The sequence below is a fragment of the Ursus americanus genome, chromosome 33, assembly GCF_024610735.1.
Source record: "Ursus americanus isolate L20-20 chromosome 33, mUrsAme1.1.p, whole genome shotgun sequence".
NCBI lineage: Eukaryota > Metazoa > Chordata > Mammalia > Carnivora > Ursidae > Ursus > Ursus americanus.
In genome coordinates this window covers 62361-81304 of record NC_142159.1, presented here as the reverse complement: position 1 = coordinate 81304, position 18944 = coordinate 62361, and the positions used below count along the sequence as shown (strand labels likewise).

The following is an 18944-nucleotide window of genomic DNA, read 5'->3' as shown; positions in this document are numbered from 1 at the left end:
AGTGACATGCCAAGAGTTACCAGTCGCTTTTGCCAACATTAGAGATAGATTTCTTGTTTTTTTTTTTTTTTAAAGATTTTATTCATTTATGTGACAGAGAGACAGCCAGAGAGAGAGGGAACACAGCAGGGGGAGTGGGAGAGGAAGAAGCAGGCTCACAGCGGAGGAGCCCGATGTGGGACTCGATCCCGGTACGCCGGGATCATGCCCTGAGCCAAAGGCAGATGCTTTAACGACTGCGCTACCCAGGCGCCCTAGAGATAGATTTCTTACAGGCTTTTTCTATTTATGCACTTCCCACCAAAGGGAACACTGTTCTCATTTGGGGCAGACGTAGCAATTCCTCCAAGTCGTGTGCCTGAATCATCACAAGTGGCCTCGGTTTGGAGCTGACACAGGAGTTGGAATGTCCAACCTTGGTGATTCATTTCATTTGATGAAATCGGAAGTTCCCAGAGGGACGTACCATGGGGGGTCCACGGACGGACGGCACATCCAGCAGTCAGAAACCCAGGAGTGACGTCAGGGATGTTCTGACCTATCAAGGGTAATAATTAGTAGAATGATTAGAATAAGAAAACGGGAGTAAAGGGGTCATTCTGGGTGAATGGCAACAAGGGTTTATGGAAAATGAGAAGAATTATTTTAACTGAGCAGATACAAAACAGAAAAAGAATCAAATGGGAGTCTTGACCCAATATCTTGTGTGGAAACTGCCCACTAGCCATCACAATTTGCCTGTTCTGAAAATCTTGGGGCAGCTGCCTGCTTCTGAAGACTGGCTATTTTCAGAGGATCTCTGAGAAACCTCAGTTTGAGTAGCCCTCTAATTGTGTGAAATTCTGATTTTTTAAATTATTATATTTATTTTAGTGGAGACATGTGAAGCCAAAGGTGAACTCCCAGGAGTTACACTGCTTTGTTTTTAAACAGTACCTGAAGGGGTCCCTTCAGGGGATGTGTAAGGGCAGTTTTTCTCTGATGTCTCTGCCTGAGGTTGAAGATCATGAAGAGGCTTCCAGGAAGATTTCAGGAATGGAGGCCTGAAGCTGTTGGTGAAAACCTTGGGCACTATTACAAGGGCTCTTTGCAATATGCTGCCATGTCTGCACGTAGTAGGGTAGTGCAATCTAGTCTGGGTAGTGAAATTCCTAGAGATAAGGAACTTCCAGCTACTCATTTAGTGGGAGAGCCCGTGTGTTCCCAAGGGTATAGACTGGAGAGCCATCATCGCTAGTGTGTATTTGCACCCAGGGAGCTCACAGGTTTCTGAAAGTTTTGCTACTTTTAATGGAAGGATGAAAATGTTTTGCCCACTTGAAACAGTTTATGTCTTAAATAATGAACTGTGTTCCAGCAAAATTGTAATTTCTTGTGAAACTCTATATTTCTTTTTGGCCAAGTAAAGAGAACCCTTTTTAGAGGCTTTTTTGTACTCTGGACAAAGTCGGAGATCATTCACACGTTATATAAGAACTGAATTACAAGGGAAATTTAGATTTCCTTTTTCAGTCTTGATCGAGCACACGGGAAAAGGAGAGGGGCCTTCAGTGAACTCCTGGGCCATGACTGTCCAGGTATGCCACTGTTCTGTCCAGGAGAGAACAAAAAGGATATACCCTTCTGGTCTCTTAGTGAAACAACTTTGGATTCAGAATTTCTTTTGGAGGCCTCAACATAGCATCCAAAATGTGCTGCCCATTGGGCTTCCTCCTTTCCAATGATGCTTCTCAAATGAATGATTTTGCTCCAATCAGGTTGTCTAGAGTTGGCCCTGAAAAGCCAAGTCATCGTTGGTGAAGTCGTGGGGAACAAGAATTCGGATTGTGATGAATGTACACATGAGCATCAGACATTTTTTTCTGGAAGAGGAGAGGGGTTAGGTTTAGAGGATTCCCAAGAGAGCTGGTGACAGTTGGTAGAAATAGAACATTTGTGCATCTCATGCCTTGGGCCCCAAAAATGACAGGGCTGAAGAGAGAGATGATAGATTTGAAGATCCAAGAACATCAAGTGCCGGGAGGAGCCCAGGTCCTGCAGGAGGAGGATCGTAAAAAGCAGGAAAGAGGAACTTGGCCAAAGCTACAAAAAGGACCTTCTCAGTAAGAGAGAGGAGACGGGTGCCTGGGTGGCAAAGGCGGGTAAGCATGTGACTCCTGATTTCGGCTCAGGTCATGGTCTCTGGGTCCTGGGGTCAAGTCCCATGTCAGGCTCTGCCCTCAGTGGGGATTCTGCTTTGGGGTCTCCCTCTCTCTTCCTCTGTCCCTCCCCCACTCGTGCCATCTCAGTCTCTCCCAAAATAAAATAAATAAATCTTTACCAAAAAAAAAAGAGTATAAAAATGAAAGAGGAAATAAATTACATGCGGATGGTGGATCTATGGGTCCGAGTCTTCGCATCCTGCGAAGTCGTCTTCCTTACGGATGACAGTGGCCATCGTCATGGCCTGGTCTTGGGAAAGGAAAGGGGACAATCAGGGTGAAGTGAGGATTCAGGCCACTGCCCCAGGGATTATGTCCCCGACCCCAAAACTCAATGCTGCCCTCAGCTCCGCAGTCCCCCCACCTCACCACCCATGGGGCCGTGATCCCTTTACCTCACTGATGAGAAAGGCATCCAGGGTCTCTGGGCCCTTCCCAGCCCTCAGATTTCATAACTGGGACCAGGAAGCAGTGCCTGTCAGCCCATTCTTTCAAGAGGCAGCCACGGTGGTGCCCATGACTTTCTGTCCCCATGATTTCCTACCTTCCTCTGCTCCCTCCTGCTACCCTCCCTCCTTTCTCCCTGAATCATTAATTCCTTATTTCCCTTCTCCTGTCACCTCCAACAACCAGACTGTTCTCTGCAATGGGAACAGTGGAGGAATGATCATGGGTTTACTGACACGCTCCCTAGTCAATCAGTTGATCAATGAGCCAATGCAGCTAACATGGAGGCGGCTGCCACGGGCCTGGGGTGATGCTGGGCCATGAGAGTGAGCATCAGCTGGGCAATCAAGTAGACTGCCCCGTGCCTGGGCTCATCTTGGGCACTTGACACACACTTCCAATTGATGACAGCCCGTAAGTGTCCTAGCCCAGAGAGGAGATGAGTGTGACAGTAGAGGTAATGGTATTTGTCCGAATTCCCCTAGTCTGTCAGTGGGGGGACGGGCATTCTCCAGCTGGTGTGGCCACATAAACACCAGTACCTGCAGTGTTCACCAAAGACCCTGAGACCTGGAAGGACTAGGGGAGGCCCCGAGCAGATGGATGGAAGGTCTGACGGTGGGCCGTGACCACGATGTGGGGACCAGGCCCGTCGCTGTCAGTGGACTCTGACAGGAGCAAAGACCCTGGCCCCGCTTCCCAGAGCCTCTGTCCTGGGCCCAGTCAGTCCCAGGAGACCAGCTCAGAGGGACGTGAGAGCCAGTGTGTGCTGCCAGCCCAGCAGCCTTCACACAGGCCTCTAGAATTCCCGTCAGCCAGGGAGGGTCTCCGGGCAGCTGCATATGAGCCTCTCTCCCATGGAGCCAAGTGAAGGTCTTGCTCTGCTCCCAGTATAAGGGATATGGTGAGGAGAAGAGAGAAATGTGCTCCAGGATGTGCCTCTCACCTCACCTCTGCAGCAGAATGCCTCGGGGAGTATTGCTCGCTATGAATGGGGTAAGAGCATATGGAGGCATTTGGTTCCCAGGCATGAGCTGAGGGCCACCGCTTGGCCTCCCGCGGTCATAGGGCTATAATGTGTGCGCTGTGACGAGATTCCTTTATCTCGTCTTTTCATTTCGTTTCTTTTCTTTTAATTTCTTTTCTTTCTTTCTTTCTTTCTTTTTTTTTTGAGAATGTGGACAATGGACATTGTGCAGTGGCAGTGGGATACACCTCCTGGAGCAATATGCAATCTCTCTCTCGCTCTTTCCATCTCTCCCTCTCTGCATCTCTGCATCTCTCTTTCTGTGTCTGACTCTCCCTGTCTCCCACACAAAAATACAATCTTATCACATAGAGCCACAAAAGACACCCCAAACCCAAGCCTCACGCACACACACCCACACCACACACAGGGAATACAATGCCTTCCTAGGACTGTAGACACACGGACACACTTTTTCACCTGGGAAATCTCCTGTCCACCACACCCCCACAACCCAATCACAGCAGCTCGACAGACTGAGGATTGCAAGGATGCCCCACCTGCATTAACATCTAGAGTTTTGTCTCAGGAAGAGGCTGATTCCAGAATACGTACCGCATTCACCAGATGCTCCTGTCCCCTGCAGGTACAGAAAAGAGGACACCGTGAGGCCCAGGTCATGCTACACACTGTCTGTGTGAGCTTTATTTCCCTCAATGACTTTAGGAACCCAGATGGAACACAGTGGTTGAGTCCAACGATCCCAAAGTAAGTGAACTGGGGATGCCTTAGGAAGTTGTTTTTCCTGGGGGACATGTCTGTCCAGTCCATTCAGGACAGTGACTACAAAATGCTTCATCCAAGCAGGAGAAAGTGTTACTGAAGGACAGGATCCTACCACAGCGTTTAGAACCACGTTTGGTGTCGCCAATGCTAAGTGTCCTCTCAAATCAGCTAACAGTTGGCAGAGACAACCACACAACGCTCTCCCAACCAGGGAAATTCCATATGTAGAATCTCAAAAGTATATATAGCTTTTTACATAAAATCTGTATATAAAAAAATTTTCATTTCCATATACAAGCAGTTGACATTAGGAAAATGATTTTTGTTTTAGTATTATGTACAATTCGCCAACACAGTGTATACTGTCTGAATTTCATCTGAATTTGATTGGAAAGAAAGTCAGAAAGCAACATTTGTTCCTCGGGGATAGACAGGCGAGCTCACCTTGTCAGGAGGCAGGCCCTCCTCCTTTGGGATCCTCTGATACAGCCAGGACCAGACAGCGCCATCATCAGTCACATCTAGAAGGACACAGAGCACATGTCAGCGTATTGGTGGTGCTGCTCAAGAATGATGCGGGGAGGGGAGCCTGGGTGGCTCAGTCGGTGAACCATCTGCCTTCAGCTCAAGTCAGGACCGCAGGGTCCTGGGATCGAGTCCCGGATGGGGCTTCTGCTCAGCAAGGGTCTGCTTTTCTCTCTCCCTCTGCCCCTCTCACCTCTTTGTGCTCTCACTCACTCTCTCTCAAATAAATAAAATCTTAAAAAAAAGAAAAGAATGCCTCGAGGTGTATTGCTCACTATGAATGGGGTTAGAGCATATGGAGGCATTTGGTTCCCAGGCATGGGCTGTATGCCCCGCTGGGCTTCCCGCGGTAATAGGGCTAAAATGTGTGCCCTGTGATGAGATTTCTTTATCTCATCTAATCTTTTCTTTTCTTCTCTTTTCTTTTCTTTCTTTCTTTCTTCTTTTTTTTTTTTTTTGAGAATGTGGACAATGGGAATTGTGCAGTGGCAGTGGGATACACCTCCTGGAGACATATGCAATCTCTCTCTCACTCTTTCCATCTCTCCCTCTCCCTCTCTGCATCTCTCTGTCTGTGTCTGTCTCTCCCTGTCTCCCACACAAAATCACACACTCACAATCACACCACATAGAGCCACAAAAGAAACCCCAACCCCAAGCCTCATGAACACACACCCACACCACACACAGGGAATACAATGGCTTCCTAGGACTGTAGACACATGGACACATTTTTTCACCTGGGAAATCTCTGGTGCCCCACACCCCCACAACCCAATCAGGGCGGCTCGCCAGACTGAGGATTGCAAGGATGCCCCACCTGCATTAACATCTAGAGTTTTATCTCAGGAAGAGGCTGATTCCACAATACGTACCGCTCTCGCTGGTGATGGTTGAAGGTGTCACCTGCAGGTACAGAAAAGAGGACACCGTGAGGCTCAGGTCCTGCTACACACTGTCTGTCTGCATGAGCTTTATTTCCCTCAATGACTTTAGGAACCCAGATGGAACACAGTGGTTGAGTCCAACGACCCCAAAGTAAGTGAACTGGGGATGCCTTAGGAAGTTGTTTTTCCTGGGGGACATGTCTGTCCAGTCCATTCAGGACGGTGACTACAAAATGCTTCATCCAAGCAGGAGAAAGTGTTACTGAGGGACAGGATCCTACCACAGCGTTTAGAACCACATTTGATGTCGCCAATGCTAAATGTCCTCTCGAATCAGCTAACGGTTGGCAGAGACAACCACTCAACGCTCTCCCCACCAGGGAAGTTCCATATGTAGAATCTCAAAAGTACATATAGCTTTTTACATAAAATCTGTATATAAAAATAATTTCATTTCCATATACAAGCAGTTGACATTAGGAAAATGATTTTTGTTTTAGTATTATGTTCAATTCGCCAACACAGAATATACTGTCTGAATTTCATCTGAATTTGATTGGAAAGAAACCAAGAAAGCGACATCTGTTCCTCGGACAAAGAACTTCTAGCTCACCAAGGCGAGAGGTGTGCCTCCGGCGCTGTCTCCTTTGATAGGATCCAGGGCTTCCTCCAAGGCATCTAGGACACAGAGTACCCGTCAGCACATTCCTCTTGTTGCCCAAGAATATTCATGGAATGTTGCTTGATATGGGCATGAGGCTGGGGTGTATGGAGCCAGCTGGTTTCCAAGCATGGACTGAAGTGCCCCTGCTGGGCCACCCACTGCAGTAAGGCTCTAAAGTGCGCAGTGTGATGACATGGCTTTGGAGAAGGGTGACATCATGCAGTATCTGTCTGACATATCTCCTGGAGAAACACCATTCTCTCTCTTTCTCCCCCTCTCTGTCTCTCTTTCTCGGTCATCTCTCTCTTTGTCTTTGTCTCTCTATGTCTCTCTGTCTTTCTGTCTTTGTTCCTCTCTCTCTCTCTCACACACACACACACTCACAATCACACCACATAGAGCCACAAAAGACACCCCAAGCCCAAGCCTCACGCACACACACCCACACCACACACAGGGAATACAATGGCTTCCTAGGACTGTAGACACATGGACACACTTTTTCACCTGGGAAATCTCCTGTCCACCACACCCCCACAACCCAATCAGGGCGGCTCGCCAGACTGAGGATTGCAAGGATGCCCCACCTGCATTAACATCTAGTGTTTTGTCTCAGGAAGAGGCTGATTCCAGAATACGTACCGCATTCACCAGATGCTCCTGTCCCCTGCAGGTACAGAAAAGAGGACACCGTGAGGCCCAGGTCATGCTACACACTGTCTGTGTGAGCTTTATTTCCCTCAATGACTTTAGGAATCCAGATGGAACACAGTGGTTGAGTCCAACGACCCCAAAGAAGTGAACTGGGGATGCCTTAGGAAGTTGTTTTTCCTGGGGGACATGTCTGTCCAGGCCATTCAGGACGGTGACTACAAAATGCTTCATCCAAGCAGGAGAAAGTGTTACTGAGGGACAGGATCCTACCACAGCGTTCAGAACCACGTTTGGTGTCGCCAATGCTAAATGTCCTCTCGAATCAGCTAACGGTTGGCAGAGACAACCACTCAACGCTCTCCCCACCAGGGAAGTTCCATATGTAGAATCTCAAAAGTACATATAGCTTTTTACATAAAATCTGTATATAAAAATAATTTCATTTCCATATACAAGCAGTTGACATTAGGAAAATGATTTTTGTTTTAGTATTATGTTCAATTCGCCAACGTCTGAATTTCATCTGAATTTGATTGGAAAGAAACCAAGAAAGCAACATCTGTTCCTCGGAAAAAGAACTTCTATCTCACCATGGTGAGAGGTGTGCCTCCGGCGCTGTCTCCTTTGATGGGATCCAGGGCTTCCTCCAAGGCATCTAGGACACAGAGTACCCATCAGCACATTCCTCTTGTTGCTCAAGAATATTCATGGAATGTTGCTTGATATGGGCACGAGGCTGGGGTGTATGGAGCCAGCTGGTTTCCAAGCATGGACTGAAGTGCCCCTGCTGGGCCACCCACTGCAGTAAGGCTCTAAAGTGCGCAGTGTGATGACATGGCTTTGGAGAAGGGTGACATCATGCAGTATCTGTCTGACATATCTCCTGGAGAAACACCTTTCTCTCTCTTTCTCCCCCTCTCTGTCTCTCTTTCTCGGTCAACTCTCTATTTGTCTTTGTCTCTCTGTCTATGTCTCTCTGTCTTTCTATCTGTCTTTGTCCCTCTCTCTCTCTCACACACACACACACACACTCACAATCACACCACATAGAGCCACAAAAGACACCCCAACACCATGCCTCACGCACACACACCCACACCACACACAGGGAATACAATGGCTTCCTAGGACTGTAGACACATGGACACACTTTTTCACCTGGGAAATCTCCTGTCCACCACACCCCCACAACCCAATCAGGGCGGCTCGCCAGACTGAGGATTGCAAGGATGCCCCACCTGCATTAACATCTAGTGTTTTGTCTCAGGAAGAGGCTGATTCCAGAATACGTACCGCATTCACCAGATGCTCCTGTCCCCTGCAGGTACAGAAAAGAGGACACCGTGAGGCCCAGGTCATGCTACACACTGTCTGTGTGAGCTTTATTTCCCTCAATGACTTTAGGAACCCAGATGGAACACAGTGGTTGAGTCCAACGACCCCAAAGTAAGTGTCTGGGGATGCCTTAGGAAGTTGTTTTTCCTGGGGGACATGTCTGTCCAGGCCATTCAGGACGGTGACTACAAAATGCTTCATCCAAGCAGGAGAAAGTGTTACTGAGGGACAGGATCCTACCACAGCGTTTAGAACCACGTTTGGTGTCGCCAATGCTAAATGTCCTCTCGAATCAGCTAACGGTTGGCAGAGACAACCACTCAACGCTCTCCCGACCAGGGAAATTTCATATGTAGAATCTCAAAAGTATATATAGCTTTTTACATAAAATCTGTATATAAAAATAATTTCATTTCCATATACAAGCAGTTGACATTAGGAAAATGATTTTTGTTTTAGTATTATGTTCAATTCGCCAACACAGAGTATACTGTCTGAATTTCATCTGAATTTGATTGGAAAGAAACCCAGAAAGCAACATTTGTTCCTCGGGGATAGACAGGCGAGCTCACCTTGTCAGGAGGCAGGCCCTCCTCTTCTGGGATCCTCTGATACAGCCAGGACCAGACAGCGCCATCATCAGTCACATCTAGAAGGACACAGAGTACCTGTCAGCGTATTGGTGGTGCTGCTCAAGAATGATGCGGGGAGGGGAGCCTGGGTGGCTCAGTCGGTGAACCAACTGCCTTCAGCTCAAGTCAGGACCGCAGGGTCCTGGGATCGAGTCCCGGATGGGGCTTCTGCTCAGCAAGGGTCTGCTTTTCTCTCTCCCTCTGCCCCTCTCACCTGTTTGTGCTCTCACTCACTCTCTCTCAAATAAATAACATCTTAAAAAAAAAAGAATGCCTCGAAGAGTATTGCTCACTATGAATGGGGTTAGAGCATATGGAGGCATTTGGTTCCCAGGCATGGGCTGAACGCCACCACTGGGCCTCCTGCGCTAATAGGGCTAAAATGTGTGCCCTGTGATGAGATTTCTTTATCTCATCTTGTCTTTTCTTCTCTTTTCTTTTCTTTTCTTTTTTTTTTTTTTTGAGAATGTGGACAATGGGAGTTGTGCAGTGGCAGTGGGATACACCTCCTGGAGACATATGCAATCTCTCTCTCACTCTTTCCATCTCTCCCTCTCCCTCTCTGCATTTCTCTGTCTGTGTCTGTCTCTCCCTGTCTCCCACACAAAATCACACACTCACAATCACACCACATAGAGCCACAAAAGAAACCCCAACCCCAAGCCTCATGAACACACACCCAGACCACACACAGGGAATACAATGGCTTCCTAGGACTGTAGACACATGGACACATTTTTTCACCTGGGAAATCTCTGGTGCCCCACACCCCCACAACCCAATCAGGGAGGCTCGCCAGACTGAGGATTGCAAGGATGCCCCACCTGCATTAACATCTAGAGTTTTATCTCAGGAAGAGGCTGATTCCAGAATACGTACCGCTCTCGCTGGTGATGGTTGAAGGTGTCACCTGCAGGTACAGAAAAGAGGACACCGTGAGGCTCAGGTCATGCTACACACTGTCTGTCTGCATGAGCTTTATTTCCCTCAATGACTTTAGGAACCCAGATGGAACACAGTGGTTGAGTCCAACGACCCCAAAGTAAGTGAATTGGATGCCTTAGGAAGTTGTTTTTCCTGGGGGACATGTCTGTCCAGTCCATTCAGGACGGTGACTACAAAATGCTTCATCCAAGCAGGAGAAAGTGTTACTGAGGGACAGGATCCTACCACAGCATTTAGAACCACGTTTGGTGTCGCCAATGCTAAATGTCCTCACGAATCAGCTAATGGTTGGCAGAGACAACCACTCAATGCTCTCCCCACCAGGGAAGTTCCATAGGTAGAATCTCAAAAGTACATATAGCTTTTTACATAAAATGTGTATATAAAAATAATTTCATTTCCATATACAAGCAGTTGACATTAGGGAAATGATTTTTGTTTTAGTATTATGTTCAATTCGCCAACACAGAATATACTGTCTGAATTTCATCTGAATTTGATTGGAAAGAAACCAAGAAAGCAACATCTGTTCCTCGGACAAAGAACTTCTAGCTCACCAAGGCGAGAGGTGTGCCTCCGGCGCTGTCTCCTTTGATAGGATCCAGGGCTTCCTCCAAGGCATCTAGGACACAGAGTACCCGTCAGCACATTCCTCTTGTTGCTCAAGAATATTCATGGAATGTTGCTTGATATGGGCACGAGGCTGGGGTGTATGGAGCCAGCTGGTTTCCAAGCATGGACTGAAGTGCCCCTGCTGGGCCACCCACTGCAGTAAGGCTCTAAAGTGCGCAGTGTGATGACATGGCTTTGGAGAAGGGTGACATCATGCAGTATCTGTCTGACATATCTCCTGGAGAAACACCTTTCTCTCTCTTTCTCCCCCTCTCTGTCTCTCTTTCTCGGTCATCTCTCTCTTTGTCTTTGTCTCTCTATGTCTCTCTGTCTTTCTGTCTTTGTTCCTCTCTCTCTCTCTCTCACACACACACACACACACTCACAATCACACCACATAGAGCCACAAAAGACACCCCAAGCCCAAGCCTCACGCACACACACCCACACCACACACAGGGAATACAATGGCTTCCTAGGACTGTAGACACATGGACACACTTTTTCACCTGGGAAATCTCCTGTCCACCACACCCCCACAACCCAATCAGGGCGGCTCGCCAGACTGAGGATTGCAAGGATGCCCCACCTGCATTAACATCTAGTGTTTTGTCTCAGGAAGAGGCTGATTCCAGAATACGTACCACATTCACCAGATGCTCCTGTCCCCTGCAGGTACAGAAAAGAGGACACCGTGAGGCCCAGGTCATGCTACACACTGTCTGTGTGAGCTTTATTTCCCTCAATGACTTTAGGAACCCAGATGGAACACAGTGGTTGAGTCCAACGACCCCAAAGTAAGTGTCTGGGGATGACTTAGGAAGTTGTTTTTCCTGGGGGACATGTCTGTCCAGTCCATTCAGGACGGTGACTACAAAATGCTTCATCCAAGCAGGAGAAAGTGTTACTGAGGGACAGGATCCTACCACAGCGTTCAGAACCACGTTTGGTGTCGCCAATGCTAAATGTCCTCTCGAATCAGCTAACGGTTGGCAGAGACAACCACTCAACGCTCTCCCGACCAGGGAAATTCCATATGTAGAATCTCAAAAGTATATATAGCTTTTTACATAAAATCTGTATATAAAAATAATTTCATTTCCATATACAAGCAGTTGACATTAGGAAAATGATTTTTGTTTTAGTATTATGTTCAATTCGCCAACACAGAGTATACTGTCTGAATTTCATCTGAATTTGATTGGAAAGAAACCCAGAAAGCAACATTTGTTCCTCGGGGATAGACAGGCGAGCTCACCTTGTCAGGAGGCAGGCCCTCCTCCTCTGGGATCCTCTGATACAGCCAGGACCAGACAGCGCCATCATCAGTCACATCTAGAAGGACACAGAGTACCTGTCAGTGTATTGGTGGTGCTGCTCAAGAATGATGCGGGGTGGGGAGCCTGGGTGGCTCAGTCGGTGAACCATCTGCCTTCAGCCCAAGTCAGGACCGCAGGGTCCTGGGATCGAGTCCCGGATGGGGCTTCTGCTCAGCAAGGGTCTGCTTTTCTCTCTCCCTCTGCCCCTCTCACCTGTTTGTGCTCTCACTCTCTCTCTCTCAAATAAATAAAATCTTAAAAAAAAAAAAAGAATGCCTCGAGGAGTATTGCTCACGATGAATGGGGTTAGAGCATATGGCGGCATTTGGTTCCCAGGCATCAGGTGAACGCCACCACTGGCCCCCTGCGCTAATAGGGCTAAAATGTGTGCCCTGTGATGAGATTTCTTTATCTCATCTTGTCTTTTCTTCTCTTTTTTCTTTCTTTCTTTCTTTCTTTCTTTCTTTCTTTCTTTCTTTCTTTCTTTTTTTTTTGAGAATGTGGACAATGGGAATTGTGCATTGGCAGTGGGATACACCTCCTGGAGACATATGCAATCTCTCTCTCACTCTTTCCATCTCTCCCTCTCCCTCTCTGCATCTCTCTGTCTGTGTCTGTCTCTCCCTGTCTCCCACACAAAATCACACACTCACAATCACACCACATAGAGCCACAAAAGAAACCCCAACCCCAAGCCTCATGAACACACACCCACACCACACACAGGGAATACAATGGCTTCCTAGGACTGTAGACACATGGACACATTTTTTCACCTGGGAAATCTCTGGTGCCCCACACCCCCACAATCCAATCAGGGCGGCTCGCCAGACTGAGGATTGCAAGGATGCCCCACCTGCATTAACATCTAGAGTTTTATCTCAGGAAGAGGCTGATTCCAGAATACGTACTGCTCTCGCTGGTGATGGTTGAAGGTGTCACCTGCAGGTACAGAAAAGAGGACACCGTGAGGCTCAGGTCATGCTACACACTGTCTGTCTGCATGAGCTTTATTTCCCTCAATGACTTTAGGAACCCAGATGGAACACAGTGGTTGAGTCCAACGACCCCAAAGTAAGTGAACTGGATGCCTTAGGAAGTTGTTTTTCCTGGGGGACATGTCTGTCCAGTCCATTCAGGACGGTGACTACAAAATGCTTCATCCAAGCAGGAGAAAGTGTTAGGGACAGGATCCTACCACAGCGTTTAGAACCACGTTTGGTGTCGCCAATGCTAAATGTCCTCGCGAATCAGCTAACGGTTGGCAGAGACAACCACTCAATGCTCTCCCCACCAGGGAAGTTCCATAGGTAGAATCTCAAAAGTACATATAGCTTTTTACATAAAATCTGTATATAAAAATAATTTCATTGCCATATACAAGCAGTTGACATTAGGAAAATGATTTTTGTTTTAGTATTATGTTCAATTCGCCAACACAGAATATACTGTCTGAATTTCATCTGAATTTGATTGGAAAGAAACCAAGAAAGCGACATCTGTTCCTCGGACAAAGAACTTCTAGCTCACCAAGGCGAGAGGTGTGCCTCCGGCGCTGTCTCCTTTGATAGGATCCAGGGCTTCCTCCAAGGCATCTAGGACACAGAGTACCCGTCAGCACATTCCTCTTGTTGCTCAAGAATATTCATGGAATGTTGCTTGATATGGGCACGAGGCTGAGGTGTATGGAGCCAGCTGGTTTCCAAGCATGGACTGAAGTGCCCCTGCTGGGCCACCCACTGCAGTAAGGCTCTAAAGTGCGCAGTGTGATGACATGGCTTTGGAGAAGGGTGACATCATGCAGTATCTGTCTGACATATCTCCTGGAGAAACACCATTCTCTCTCTTTCTCCCCCTCTCTGTCTCTCTTTCTCGGTCATCTCTCTCTTTGTCATTGTCTCTATGTCTGTCTTTCTGTCTTTGTTCCTCTCTCTCTCTCTCACACACACACACACACTCACAATCACACCACATAGAGCCGCAAAAGAAACCCCAACCCCAAGCCTCACGCACACACACCCACACCACACACAGGGAATACAATGGCTTCCTAGGACTGTAGACACATGGACACACTTTTTCACCTGGGAAATCTCCTGTCCACCACACCCCCACAACCCAATCAGGGCGGCTCGCCAGACTGAGGATTGCAAGGATGCCCCACCTGCATTAACATCTAGTGTTTTGTCTCAGGAAGAGGCTGATTCCAGAATACGTACCGCATTCACCAGATGCTCCTGTCCCCTGCAGGTACAGAAAAGAGGACACCGTGAGGCTCAGGTCATGCTACACACTGTCTGTCTGCATGAGCTTTATTTCCCTCAATGACTTTAGGAACCCAGATGGAACACAGTGGTTGAGTCCAACGACCCCAAAGTAAGTGAACTGGATGCCTTAGGAAGTTGTTTTTCCTGGGGGACATGTCTGTCCAGTGCATTCAGGACGGTGACTACAAAATGCTTCATCCAAGCAGGAGAAAGTGTTACTGAGGGACAGGATCCTACCACAGCATTTAGAACCACGTTTGGTGTCGCCAATGCTAAATGTCCTCTCGAATCAGCTAACGGTTGGCAGAGACAACTACTCAACGCTCTCCCCACCAGGGAAGTTCCATAGGTAGAATCTCAAAAGTACATATAGCTTTTTACATAAAATCTGTATATAAAAATAATTTCATTTCCATATACAAGCAGTTGACATTAGGAAAATGATTTTTGTTTTAGTATTATGTTCAATTCGCCAACACAGAGTATACTGTCTGAATTTCATCTGAATTTGATTGGAAAGAAACCAAGAAAGCAACATCTGTTCCTCGGAAAAAGAACTTCTAGCTCACCATGGTGAGAGGTGTGCCTCCGGCGCTGTCTCCTTTGATGGGATCCAGGGCTTCCTCCAAGGCATCTAGGACACAGAGTACCCGTCAGCACATTCCTCTTGTTGCTCAAGAATATTCATGGAATGTTGCTTGATATGGGCACGAGGCTGGGGTGTACGGAGCCAGCTGGTTTCCAAGCATGGACTGAAGTGTCCCTTCTGGGCCACCCACTGCAGTAAGGCTCTAAAGTGCGCAGTGTGATGACATGGCTTTGGAGAAGGGTGACATCATGCAGTATCTGTCTGACATATCTCCTGGAGAAACACCATTCTCTCTCTTTCTCCCCCTCTCTGTCTCTCTTTCTCGGTCATCTCTCTCTTTGTCTCTCTATGTCTCTCTGTCTTTCTGTCTTTGTTCCTCTCTCTCTCTCTCACACACACACACACACTCACAATCACACCACATAGGGCCACAAAAGACACCCCAACACCATGCCTCATGCACACACACCCACACCACACACAGGGAATACAATGGCTTCCTAGGACTGTAGACACATGGACACACTTTTTCACCTGGGAAATCTCCTGTCCACCACACCCCCACAACCCAATCAGGGCGGCTCGCCAGACTGAGGATTGCAAGGATGCCCCACCTGCATTAACATCTAGTGTTTTGTCTCAGGAAGAGGCTGATTCCAGAATACGTACCGCATTCACCAGATGCTCCTGTCCCCTGCAGGTACAGAAAAGAGGACACCGTGAGGCCCAGGTCATGCTACACACTGTCTGTGTGAGCTTTATTTCCCTCAATGACTTTAGGAACCCAGATGGAACACAGTGGTTGAGTCCAACGACCCCAAAGTAAGTGTCTGGGGATGCCTTAGGAAGTTGTTTTTCCTGGGGGACATGTCTGTCCAGGCCATTCAGGACGGTGACTACAAAATGCTTCATCCAAGCAGGAGAAAGTGTTACTGAGGGACAGGATCCTACCACAGCGTTTAGAACCACGTTAGGTGTCGCCAATGCTAAATGTCCTCTCGAATCAGCTAACGGTTGGCAGAGACAACCACTCAACGCTCTCCTGGCCAGGGAAATTCCATATGTAGAATCTCAAAAGTATATATAGCTTTTTACATAAAATCTGTATATAAAAATAATTTCATTTCCATATACAAGCAGTTGACATTAGGAAAATTATTTTTGTTTTAGTATTATGTTCAATTCGCCAACACAGAGTATACTGTCTGAATTTCATCTGAATTTGATTGGAAAGAAACCCAGAAAGCAACATTTGTTCCTCGGGGATAGACAGGCGAGCTCACCTTGTCAGGAGGCAGGCCCTCCTCCTCTGGGATCCTCTGATACAGCCAGGACCAGACAGCGCCATCATCAGTCACATCTAGAAGGACACAGAGTACCTGTCAGCGTATTGGTGGTGCTGCTCAAGAATGATGCGGGGTGGGGAGCCTGGGTGGCTCAGTCGGTGAACCATCTGCCTTCAGCTCAAGTCAGGACCGCAGGGTCCTGGGATCGAGTCCCGGATGGGGCTTCTGCTCAGCAAGGGTCTGCTTTTCTCTCTCCCTCTGCCCCTCTCACCTGTTTGTGCTCTCACTCACTCTCTCTCAAATAAATAACATCTTAAAAAAAAAAAGAATGCCTCGAAGAGTATTGCTCACTATGAATGGGGTTAGAGCATATGGAGGCATTTGGTTCCCAGGCATGGGCTGAACGCCACCACTGGGCCTCCTGCGCTAATAGGGCTAAAATGTGTGCCCTGTGATGAGATTTCTTTATCTCATCTTGTCTTTTCTTTTTTCTTTCTTTCTTTCTTTCTTTCTTTCTTTCTTTCTTTCTTTCTTTCTTTTTTTTTGAGAATGTGGACAATGGGAGTTGTGCAGTGGCAGTGGGATACACCTCCTGGAGACATATGCAATCTCTCTCTCACTCTTTCCATCTCTCCCTCTCCCTCTCTGCATCTCTCTGTCTGTGTCTGTCTCTCCCTGTCTCCCACACAAAATCACACACTCACAATCACACCACATAGAGCCACAAAAGAAACCCCAACCCCAAGCCTCATGAACACACACCCACACCACACACAGGGAATACAATGGCTTCCTAGGACTGTAGACACATGGACACATTTTTTCACCTGGGAAATCTCTGGTGCCCCACACCCCCACAACCCAATCAGGGAGGCTCGCCAGACTGAGGATTGCAAGGATGCCCCACCTGCATTAACATCTAGAGTTTTATCTCAGGAAGAGGCTGATTCCACAATACGTACCGCTCTCGCTGGTGATGGTTGAAGGTGTCACCTGCAGGTACAGAAAAGAGGACACCGTGAGGCTCAGGTCATGCTACACACTGTCTGTCTGCATGAGCTTTATTTCCCTCAATGACTTTAGGAACCCAGATGGAACACAGTGGTTGAGTCCAATGACCCCAAAGTAAGTGAACTGGATGCCTTAGGAAGTTGTTTTTCCTGGGGGACATGTCTGTCCAGTCCATTCAGGACGGTGACTACAAAATGCTTCATCCAAGCAGGAGAAAGTGTTACTGAGGGACAGGATCCTACCACAGCGTTTAGAACCACATTTGGTGTCGCCAATGGTAAATGTCCTCTCAAATCCCCTAACGGTTGGCAGAGACAATCACTCAATGCTCTCCCAAAAAAGAAAATTATATGAGATCTATATGTATAATCTCAAATGTACATTGTCTGATTTTCATCTGAATTTGATTGGAAAGAAACCAAGAAAGCAACATCTGTTCCTCGGACAAAGAACTTCTAGCTCACCATGGCGAGAGGTGTGCCTCCGGCGCTGTCTCCTTTGATGGGATCGATGTCTTCCTCCAAGGCATCTAAGACACAGAGTACCCGTCAGCACATTCCTCTTGTTGCCCAAGAATATTCATGGAATGTTGCTTGATATGGACACGAGGCTGGCGTTTATGGAGCCAGCTGGTTTCCAAGCATGGACTGAAGTGCCCCTGCTGGGCCACCCACTGCAGTAAGGCTCTAAAGTGCGCAGTGTGATGACATGGCTTTGGAGAAGGGTGACATCATGCAGTATCTGTCTGACATATCTCCTGGAGAAACACCTTTCTCTCTCTCTCTGTGTCTCTCTCTCTATGTTTCTGTCTTCTCTCTCTCTGTCTCTCTCTTTCTCTTGCTCTCTCTCTCACACACACACACACACACACTCACAATCACACTACACAAGACACCTAACCTCCAAGCCTCATGCACACACACCCACACCACCCAGGGGGAATGCCTTGGTTTCCTAGGACTGGAGACACATGCACATAGTTTCTCACCTGGAGTCTGCTTTTCCCCACACTCCCAAGCCTCAGTCCTACCAGGAACCTGGAATCAGATGGCTCTCCAGACTGAGGACAGTGAGGACATCCCCCCAACCTGCCTTATCATCTAGAGTTTTTCCTCAGCAAGGGACTGATTCCAGAATACGTACCACCTCCACATGGTTCTGGGGCCACCTGAATTTACAGAAAAGAACACACCCTGAGAGTCAGGTCATATGCATACTGTGTCATCAAGGGTTCTCTTGGTGACTATTGAAAACCAAATGAGAAACAGCAGGAAAGACAAAGGCCCGGAAAGGAAGCACAGTGTGCACCCGTGGAAAAGGCATGAGCTTTTCCTGGGGGATGGATCTTTCAAATTCCCTGAAGCACAATTACAAAACTCTTAATTCAGGGAGGAAAAACCGCTTCTGAGTAAAAGGTCCCCTACCACACAGTTTACAACCTCCCCTCCCAACACCCCAAGAAAATGGTACCTCACGTCTAAAAACTACACTGTCATGTTGTCATAGCTGAACTCACTTCAAAAAGACGAAACTCAAGTAAGAAACATTTCTTTCTCAGGCAAAGACAGCCAAGCTTACCCTCGATGTGTTGGGCCATGGTGGTTTCTTGCCAAGGTCCTCCTTGGTTGACTCTGAAAGGACACAGAGTAAGTGTCAGTCCATTGTTGGTCCTACTCGGGAATTACTCTATGATCACTGTTGATATGGACACGGGACAAGACTCTATGGGAGTGACTGGCTAAGAAGCATGGGCTGAGCTGCTGCTAGGCCATTCTCCTTGGTGGGTGAGGAAAAGCAAACAAGAGGATGAGAAAACG

General features: G+C 47.6%; 1 protein-coding gene across 1 annotated transcript in view; it reads right to left on the bottom strand.

Annotated features, from left to right (window-relative positions):
* Positions 1-261: 261 nt before the first annotated feature.
* LOC123780119 (uncharacterized) overlaps positions 262-18944 on the bottom strand; it is a 66016-nt gene continuing 47333 nt past the window's right edge. The window contains exons 6-25 of the mRNA XM_087858708.1: positions 18706-18758; positions 18271-18295; positions 17592-17656; positions 17079-17109; positions 16114-16190; positions 15500-15524; positions 14811-14875; positions 14194-14218; positions 13505-13569; positions 9978-10008; positions 9039-9115; positions 8425-8449; positions 7722-7786; positions 7120-7144; positions 6427-6491; positions 5802-5832; positions 4846-4922; positions 4231-4255; positions 2363-2451; positions 262-538 (exon numbers count right to left, since the gene is read on the bottom strand). Of these exons, the coding sequence (XP_087714834.1) occupies positions 2378-2451; positions 4231-4255; positions 4846-4922; positions 5802-5832; positions 6427-6491; positions 7120-7144; positions 7722-7786; positions 8425-8449; positions 9039-9115; positions 9978-10008; positions 13505-13569; positions 14194-14218; positions 14811-14875; positions 15500-15524; positions 16114-16190; positions 17079-17109; positions 17592-17656; positions 18271-18295; positions 18706-18758 (926 nt within the window). The 3' untranslated portion in view covers positions 262-538; positions 2363-2377. The remainder of the gene's footprint in view (positions 539-2362; positions 2452-4230; positions 4256-4845; positions 4923-5801; positions 5833-6426; positions 6492-7119; positions 7145-7721; positions 7787-8424; positions 8450-9038; positions 9116-9977; positions 10009-13504; positions 13570-14193; positions 14219-14810; positions 14876-15499; positions 15525-16113; positions 16191-17078; positions 17110-17591; positions 17657-18270; positions 18296-18705; positions 18759-18944) is intronic.